Below are 9,581 nucleotides of genomic sequence, written 5' to 3' on the forward strand. Positions count from 1 at the left end.
TCACCATTGTGGAGTGGTCACCGGGTGATCTCAGAACCAGCAATGGTTAAGTACTGTGGGCTAGACTGGGCTGGGTCGAGGCAAACAGCAGCTTTTCATGTAAGAGGCAAGCAGGTCCCAACGCACAGATTCGGCAGGAGCCACCAGATCTCGTGAGCAAGTGAGACCGATGTGGCCACAAGGGGGCGTTTCTAGGACCCATTGGGCTATTTAAACACCATTTCCAGCAACGTGCACTTACCACTGCGCAGTGGTCCCCACACGATACCAGGTGCTGTGAGGAATGGCTGAGGGAGCTGGGGTCGTCCAGTCTGGAGAAAAGGAGGATGAGGGGAGACCTTATCGCTCTCTACAACTACCTGAAAGGAGGTTGGAGTGAGGAGGCAGACAGCCTCTTCTCCTTGGTGGCAAGAACAGGACTAGAGGAAATGGTGCAAGTTGCACCAGGGGAGGTTTAGGCTGGATATTAGGAAATATTTCTTCACTGGAAGGGTTATCAAACATTGGAATGGTCTGCCTAGGGCAGTGGTGAAGTTATCATCCCTGGAGGTATTTAAACGGCATGTGGACCTGATGCTTAGGGAAATGGTTTAGGGGTGACTTTGCAGTGCTGTATCGAAGGCTGGACTAGATGATCTTGAAAGTCTCTTCCAACCACAGATATTCTGTGATTCTGTGAAAACGTCAAAAATTCTTCCAAAATTAATATGGCAACTCTCAGACAAGGGGATAGTTAAACACAGACTCTTCTTGTTTCATGAAGGCATCAAGTTGTAATGGGAAGCCTGAAATCTAGTCTCAAGTCTGCCAAAGGTTTTACTTCATTCTCAGCTCTATTGCCTGCAGCTGCAGGGCCAAGACATTTTTGTCGCATTTGTGTATTTGGTTTGGCTGAGCTGGAGTTAATTCTCCTCAAAGCATCTTTCTAGTGCTGTGTTTTGCAGTGCTGTAGTTGATAACACACCAGTGTTTTGGCTACTGCTGAACAAGCATCCAGGCTGAGCTTTTCCAACACTTCCCCACCCCAAGAGATCTTGGCAAGATTTTGGGAGGGGACACAGCCAAGCCAGCTGACCCAATCTGGCCAAAGGGATATTCCATGCTATATGACGTCAGCTCAGAAAGAAGAATGAAGTGGAAGAAGGAAGTGTGGGGCTATTCACCCATGGTATCTGTCCTTCTGAGGAACCGCTACCCATAGAACCCTGCTTCCCGGGAGTCACCGACCACTGTGTGCTGATGGGAGGTAGACAATAACATCTCTCTTTGTTTGCATTTCTGTGTGCAGTCTATTGCTTGTGCTTAGCATTATTATTAAATTGTTCTATCTTATACTGGCTTTTGTTATATTTTCCCCTGTCTATCTAAGAAGGGGAGTGATAGAGCGGCTTTGGTGGGCATTTGGCCCATAGCCAGGGCAAAACCACCACTGTTTGCCTCAAAGAGGCTTGGGCACCATGTTCAAAAATATCTGTTAATCTCTCAGAAAGCAATGGTGAGAAAAATCATCTGCTCATCAAGAACCTTTCCAGTGTTAGATAGCTTTGAAGCTGTCCAGGAGAATCAGATAGGTTATACTACGAAAGCACGCTAGAGAAAGTCTGTATGCTTATGTTGTAGTATCAAATAGAAACCTGTTATTACTAGCACATTTAGTTGTGATAATGAAGTGGAAAATGTAATGTGGAACAGAGGCACAGTCAATGCTGTCAATGTCAATGCACATGAAGAAACATGAACTGGCACTTGCCCCCAGACGAATGTATGATCCACAGCAGTACATGGGAAAGAGAAAAGTGCTTCCTTTGGGCCTTTGGTTTGATGCATTTCAAGTTTAAAGATTACATGTTTTGTACATTTGGAATTTTTATATTTTAATTATAGTAATTCCTTGTCACTTTCAGGAACTTAAAGGGTTTGCTGAAGAGGAATCAAGGAGACAGTACATGGTCTCAGTTCATCTCCCGCAGGGCTAAGCCAACCTTCTGCCCAGTGATGGCTGGGCACTGCATGCTTATTTCAGGTAGCCTGGCCTATTCTTTGCAGTCAGTGACCACAGGTGTGACATGACAACTTTTGAATTCATTCAACAGTTTCTAAGTTTGTACAAACCTATTTCAGATGATAATCTCTGCTTTGTTTCCAGAGCCTTCTTTGTGCCTTTGTGCTGTCTCCACAGCCTTCACATTAAGTTAAAGCAAGGTCAGGAGAAAGCTCCCTTGTTGCTGGGGGCTCTACACTCCACCTGGAAGATCCTCTGTTCAGATGGATGCACTTTTGGACACAGATGGCCATAAAGGCAGCCTGCTGCATCAGATGAGCTGGCAACTCAGGCAGCAATTGCTGGGGATGGAAAGGGCCAATCGAGAAGCTGCATGACAGACCTGACAAGAAGGGTACAAAAACGCAACCTCTTGTGAGTCATTTCCCACCAGACTTTTTTAAAAAGAGTGGGACAGTGGATCCTATACCAAAGCTTTGGGTGTACCTACAGGGGAACTGAAGGCAACAAGGGGAGAAAAGCTTATTATCAGTAAATTTAAAGTGTCTACACAAGGACTACAGCAGGTACTTGCTGCTTTCTTAATGATCTGTCAGTTTTTCTGAAATGCCTGAATGAAGGTTGAGGTTAGAACTTATTTGCAAAATCTGTGTATTTTTCCTTTAGTTATATTATCCTCCTGTGGAAGCATGCTGTGACTCATGGGTGACTTGTAAACTACAAGGATAGGCTTCTGAGCAGAGTCAGAAAGAAGACCTCAAACACTGAAGTCAATGAAGGCAAATTCCTCCTGTGCAGGTTACAACAGCACTCCTTGCCCTGTTGCAACAGGCCCTGCTAAGAAGGTTGGCCCCATCTTTGTTATAGGTGCACTTTAAGTACTGGAAGGCAGCAGTAAAGTCTACCCTGAGCCTTCACTGCCTTATTCCTTAACACTGTAAACATACCCTGGTATATTTATACACAGCGACAGCAACCTGAGATCGATGTTTAAAAATAAACCAACAGGAATTGCAGTGTGTGTGCACACAACAGACATACCAATCTCTAGCAGGGGCTGCAGAGAGGACATTAGGGGAATACTGTCTGTTATATTTGTTTGGTTTTAATCCAAATTGCTAGTGCATGAGGTACAGAGAGTTGTTCAAAGTTTAGCTTAGGTTCTTTAAAAAAAAAAAAAAAGAAAAAAGAAATGCAACAGTACCTATCACTGAAGTCTGGAGAAGGCTCCAGGGAGATGTTATTGCAGCTTCTCAGTACTTAGAGGGGACCTATAAGAAAGATGGGAACAGACTTTTTAGCAGGGTCTGTTGAAACAGGACAGGGGGTGATGGTTTTAAACTAAAAGGGCAAAGACCTAGACTAGATCTGAGGAAGAACATTTTTACAATGAGGGTGGTGGTACTCTAGCACAGGTTGCCCAGAGAGGTGGTAGATGCCCCATCACTGGAAAAATTCCAGGTCAGGTTAGACGAGGCTCTGAGCAACCTGATCTAGTTGAAGATATGTCTGCTGACTGTAGGGGGGGTGGACTAGATGACCTTTAAAGCTCCCTTCCAACCCAAGCCATTCTATGAAGCAATTAGACACAGTCCCATGTAACTTTCTATACGAAATGGTCACTCTCTTTTCCAAAGGTAGAGCACACATCTCACTGTTCCCATTTTGAGCACATCCAGTCAAATTCCAAAAGCGTCACCCACCTAATGATAACTCTTCAGGTGTGGGCCCCTCGCCCTTTGCCATCCCTGTCTCAAAACACAAGTTTTTGTTCCTTGGAAATCTGTGACTAAATTTCAACAGAGGAGTATGCGTTCTCTGAGCCTTTGAAAAGCAGATAGCATAAAAGTATCAACCTGAAGGCAACTGATATCTGCAGTAGCTATAGGGAAAATGTGCATATATGCGTTAAAAGAGAGGCAAGAGTGAGCAAAAATGCCAAAGGCATGCTATCTGCATGTTGGTGGATCTCTGTCTCCCATTCTCTCTTAAATTCTCTTGTGTGGAAAAGAAAAATTTCAGGTTTACTGCTGCATTTTCCATGTTCTCAATTCCCTAACGTGTTTCTCAATTTAGGCACCTTGTCATGGATTGAGTTGAACCTGCTGCTGTTATTCACACCATGCTGCAGTGATGCCAGCTTCAAAAAATGAAAGTGCTAACTGGAGCAAAGTACTATGGGGCTTGAAATTCAGATTGCAAAATGGGAGGCTTCCTGTTCCAGTTGCTGCTTCTGGGTTCCAGGTTCTTGGGTGTGGGCTTTTTCCTGTAGGCATGGCAGTGGAATGGGTGGGAGTTAGATAGCTGCTGGTTTTGGTTTTCTGTTTTATGCTTTTTCCCTGCATTTCACTGTGCTTCTTCCCTGTATTCCACTGTGCTTCTTCTGCAAATAGGCTAAGCTAAGGTAATCATGTATTGTACGATTAGATTAATTAGATTATTAGCTAAGGTAATTATACATTGTGATTATGATATTTCATGATATATTAAACTCTTATCTCCTTATCTCAACCCTGAGTTTTCTGTGTTACTTTTTCCCTCACTTTTGCATTGGGGGAGCAGGGAGTTTAGCCCTTGCACTAAACCATTAGAACCAGTGGTATTGCATGCATTCTGAAACATAGCAGCTGCCCAAGGGCAGTGTTATCTGATGGGTTTCATGTTCCTCGAAGACAAACGTTTCCTTGGAACCTAGAAATGTAATCCAGGGGAACTGCTTCACTAGTAAAGTTCCTTCCTAACCCTTCAGGAGTGCTCCTGCTCAGGGCTGTACACCTATTGCATAATAGCCAAGGAGTACTTCTAGTCTCACCAGTGTAACGTGGTAGTAGAGAAGGCTAGAAAAGACCAAACATGCAAGTACAAATATTTTTCAGTAGCAACAAGTGACCCTACAAAAACTTTATAGCAGGATATCTCCTAATTAAAAAAAACAACAACAGCAACAAACCAAATATCAACAAGGCAACCACACTGGAGAAACTGGATTGTAACAGAGAAACCCATGATGAAAAGATTTGAGGAGCTGTCATTATTCAACATAGGTGTAAGCAAATCATACTTTATTGGCAGGTCATTGTTGAATTAACCTTTACAAACACCTCTATTTAACAGATTTGGTTTGTTTATATACATTTTTGCACAGATTAATACACTGTCTGAATTAGAGGGCTAAATTGCTTCAGTTTAAACTATATGCCCTAAAGTCAGACCAAAAGTGTGATTAAAGATTTACCGTTAGATTGCCTGAGAATTTCAAATTATGCTAATTCATAGTAATGGTTTCAGTGACTAATTAAATTACCTCTAAAGTTTGATGCCATTTTAATCTATTTGCCTCTACCTCAAACAGCATTTACATCTAACTTCTTCCCAATGCTGAGCTGCTTAACTAATCATTTTAGCAACAGGTAAATGCCTAAGAATCCAGCAGTGACTTCTAGTGGGGGTGTTAAAACCTTCTCCAGGTAAGTCAGATATACCTTAGTTTCTGCAATGCAGTAAGGCCACAGAACTTCTGTCCACAGTGAAACTGTTTTCAGGGAAATATAAACCAATCTAAACCTCCTGTGTATTCACAATCAAAAAAATCTCATTTGTAAGCTAGAAAAAAAAAAAAAAGAGGCTTACATCCCCCTTTCTCTATTACTTCTCACCAACATTTCAATTTTCAGTTGAATCTTGGACTTTGGGGTGAAACAGTACTATATTAATGACAAGACAGAGGCAGACAGTATCAGAAACTCCCAAACAGCAGCAAGGTCAACTCCATTTTGTATATGCAGAAGTACTTGTGGTCTAAACACAACTCCTTCAAGGGACTTTTAGGGAAAGCTGCCCATGCTGGTGACCACACACCAAATTTATCTCTAGATAAAGGCACAGACTTGTGCATTATACAGGAAGACCAAGTGCTATATAGTACAACCCTAGTAAAGTTGGGGATAAACTAGTAGAGAGAAGAGTGCTCCCAGAATTGCATTTCCTTGGTATGGAGAAAATAGGCTTTGAGCACCAATTCACTTCACGCAACTCATCAGTGGCAGCTCCTCCGTTGCAACGATCTCAGCTGGATTCAGTTGGTGTTGGACTGAAGTTTCCATTTCTCCTATCATTTTGTCAACCCAGTCTCCTTCCTCATGCAGAAATCCTGGAAACAGAAACTCTGTCCCTCTCATGAGTTTACCTATGCTTAACAATAATGAAAACTACGTGCTGGAAACATAAATGATGCATCACTTGCTCTCCCAGGCTCTGGTCTTTGATTATTCCATTCCAAATGTCATTGTATTACTTGTCAAAAAGTACCAAAACCATTTGGTTGTCAAGGTATGGAACAGTTTTAAAATGCCGGATAATCAGTTTGATCGCTTCACTGTTGACTACAGGCTGCAGTGGCCAAGTTTTCTCCCCTAGACAGGCAAGGGATTCCAACATAAGTTCTGCAGGAAGCACAACATGTTGGTCAAAGACAGCACTTTTACTCCAAGCCCAGAAAATGTGTCCTCCTCACACACCTATTAACAACAGAACTTTGCTTTATGGTCAAAAGTAGCTTGAATGTGTAGCAGCATGCATCTAAACCCATTCAGGTGGAGCTATATATTTTTATTGAATGATCCCCACTGTCTAAAACGATGAGGGAATTGTTTGCCATGTAAGTCAGTCCCATGGGATAAGAAAGCCCATGGCTAATTAGAGGGTTAAAGATGGGAAACTCCTCAGGTTTCCCTAAGCATATTATGGCCTGGCTACAGACATCTGTTACTATAATATGACCCTCTTTGTCAAATGTCACTGCTGTAGCATATATTTTGGAGGGGAAAACAAGGCTCAGACCAAAGTTATCCATTTGGCCAATGAGATCCATGTCTGCACTGAATATCTTCACTCGGGTGCTGCTGTTGTTCAGTCCTTGAGCTTTCAGGTGCTCTATTACCACCACAGCACCTGAGGTCTGGGAGACTGCAACCCCTCTTGGACTGATCAGCTGAGATCGGATCATCTGACACTTCTTTAATTTCCCCTTCTTGAAGTCAGCCGTCAAGCGGTAGAGAGCCCCTGCCTCCGAGTCGGTCAGGATTACTTCGCTCTCAGGGGTGGCATCCAAACCCCAGGGCAACGAGAAACCTTCCCGGACAGCCAGGACCCCCCTTCCCTCAAAATCAAAAGCCTTCACAGAGTGGTCCCCACCATCGGTGACCACCACATGCCCGTCCGACGTGATCGTCACATCGAGCGGGTACTTGATATCGTTGCCCGCATCCCCCCGCTCCCCAAACCGCTGCAGACAGGATCCGCTCGGGCTTAGGACGTGGATCCTCTTCTTGCCATCGTGTGCCACTGCCAGGCGCCCCGACCTCTGGCAGGCCGCCACCCCCGTGGGGTTGACAAGCGACCCCCAGCCTCCCAGTGTCAGCCGCAGCCCGAGGCCCGCGGCAGCCGGCCCGGCCGCCCTTCCAGCTCTCCTCCCCAAGGCCAAGGAGACGCTGCTGCACTCGGGGCCCAGGACCTCCAACAGCTGCAGCAGCGGCAGGCAGTCGCTGGTCTCGGAGGAGCCGCAGGCCCGCCGGCAGAAGGGGCACTCCAGCCGCCGGCTCTCGGGGCCTCCCAGAGCCCACACGCAGCCCTGGCACAGGACATGCCCGCAGGGCAGGTTCCGCGGCCTCCGCTGCCCACCGGGGCCGTACCGCTCGAAGCACACCCGACATTCCAACAGGCTCAGCTCCGCCTCGTCCTCCGATGCCATACCCGCCGTGCAGAGGCGGCTGAGGCGAGACGGCGGCGGAAGGATGAGGCGAGGCGAGCTGAGGTGGTTAAGGCGCCCTCTGTGAGCGAGATGAGGAGCAACGGCGCTGCCCGCGGGGCAGCACCGCTCCGCCCCGCGCGCCGCGCCAGTCCGCCCTTCTGAACCGCCCTCCCTACGCGGTGGGCAAGAAACCTTTAAAGTTCATCTAGTCCAACGAGCCCTGTGAAGTCAGCAGAGGCATCTTCAACTAGATCAGGCGGCTAGGAGAGCCAAACAACCTGACCTGAAATGTTTCCCAGGGACGGGGCTTCTACAGTCTCTGTGGGCAACCTGTGTCAGGTGTCTTACCACAGAATCAAGAATTGTCAAAAAGTTGGAAGGGACCTCAAGGATCATCTAGTTCCAACACCCCTGCCATGGGCAGGAGACACCTCACACTAGATCAGGTTGCTCAGAGCCACATCGAGCCTGGCGTTAAAAACTTCCAGGGATGAGGCTTCCACCACCTCCCTCAGGAACCTGTTCCAGTGTCTTAGCAAACATTGTAAAATTTTTTTCTTATATCTAGTCTGAATCCACCCTCTTTTCGTTTAAAACCATCAGCCCTTGCCCTGTCACTAAATTCCCTGATAAAGAGTACCTCCTCACCTTTCTTGAAGGTCCCCTTTAATGCCAAAATAAGGTCTCCCCAGAGCCTTCTCTTCTCTGGGCTGAACAACCCCAACTCTCTCAGCCTATCCTCATAAAGGAGATGCTTCAGCCCCTGGACCATCTTTGTGTCAGAGCTATCTTACACATCTTAAAATGGCTCATTTGAGATGTGCCATTGTTCTTCACAGGTTGTCACATACCTGGGAATCCTGTGCAGGACATCACTGATTATGCAGCAGCCTCATGACTGGCACCTGGCCTTTTGCAGCTATTGTGTATCTGCAAGCCTCAGATAAATTTCAGCAGCTCTCACACTACAATTGGAAAAAAATTCTGGGTCAAGAGGAGGGAGATTTTTTAACCTGGTATAGCTGCAGTATTGTCCAGAAATTAAAAGCATCATAAAGTAGCAGCTCCCAGCTTGCAACTGGTCCATGGGCCAGTTCTTTTGTCTACCCCACCCTGAAGCACCAGTAGCTACAGGCAGTATTGAGAGTGCTGTAACTTGGGGACTGCTGTGCCAAAACCAAGACTCACTTGCAGCTTTAAGACTACAACATTCTAAAGGTTTTTACTTGCTTTCTGGTTGTAATTGTACCTTTCCAGCATTTTCAAAAGAAGCTGCCAAGAGGAGGAGGTCAGGGTGAGAAAGGGTTTTGAGAGTCTCAAATTTTGTAATATCTAAAAACTGCAGTAGTATCCATATGGGAGTGATAGAAGACCTGCAATGGAAGATTTGGATTCAGATGAACATGCAGCATCTCTGTGGATTTTCTTTGAACCCTCTTAGCCTAAAAACTCTGTGCTGGTTTGCCTGATCAAAGTTGCTCCTTGAGTGAGGGAGGCAACAGTACACTTGCCACCAACTGCAGGGACATTTTCTCCCCATACTCTCTCCTTTATTACCATTCAGTTCACTTCCCTCTTTCCTGCTCAATCATAGTTCTCCCTTGGTGGCTGCTGCCAACTGTTTTTTGCCAGCTCACTGGCAGCTCATCTCTTGACTTGTAATCACAACTAATGGGGATAGAGAAAAGCAACTTGCGCCAACTTCCCAGCCCTCTTGCCCAGCTGCCCAGCCTGGCACAAAGCCAGCATGGCAAGAAACAGCATTTGCAGCTGCCATTGCTCCTGGGGCTGCCAGCCAACAAGGCTGACCTATGGAACACCAGGCAATGG

General features: G+C 45.9%; 1 protein-coding gene across 1 annotated transcript; it reads right to left on the reverse strand.

Annotated features, from left to right (window-relative positions):
* Positions 1 to 6,590: 6,590 nt before the first annotated feature.
* NHLRC1 (NHL repeat containing E3 ubiquitin protein ligase 1) lies at positions 6,591 to 9,011 on the reverse strand. The gene is made up of 2 exons (XM_054381968.1): positions 9,001 to 9,011; positions 6,591 to 7,923 (listed from the first exon to the last, which is right to left on the reverse strand). The coding sequence occupies exons 1-2, from the start codon at positions 9,009 to 9,011 to the stop codon at positions 6,591 to 6,593; spliced, it is 1,344 nt and encodes a 447-aa protein (XP_054237943.1).
* Positions 9,012 to 9,581: the final 570 nt, after the last annotated feature.

The sequence above is a fragment of the Indicator indicator genome, chromosome 6 (genome assembly GCF_027791375.1).
Source record: "Indicator indicator isolate 239-I01 chromosome 6, UM_Iind_1.1, whole genome shotgun sequence".
Taxonomy (NCBI): domain Eukaryota; kingdom Metazoa; phylum Chordata; class Aves; order Piciformes; family Indicatoridae; genus Indicator; species Indicator indicator.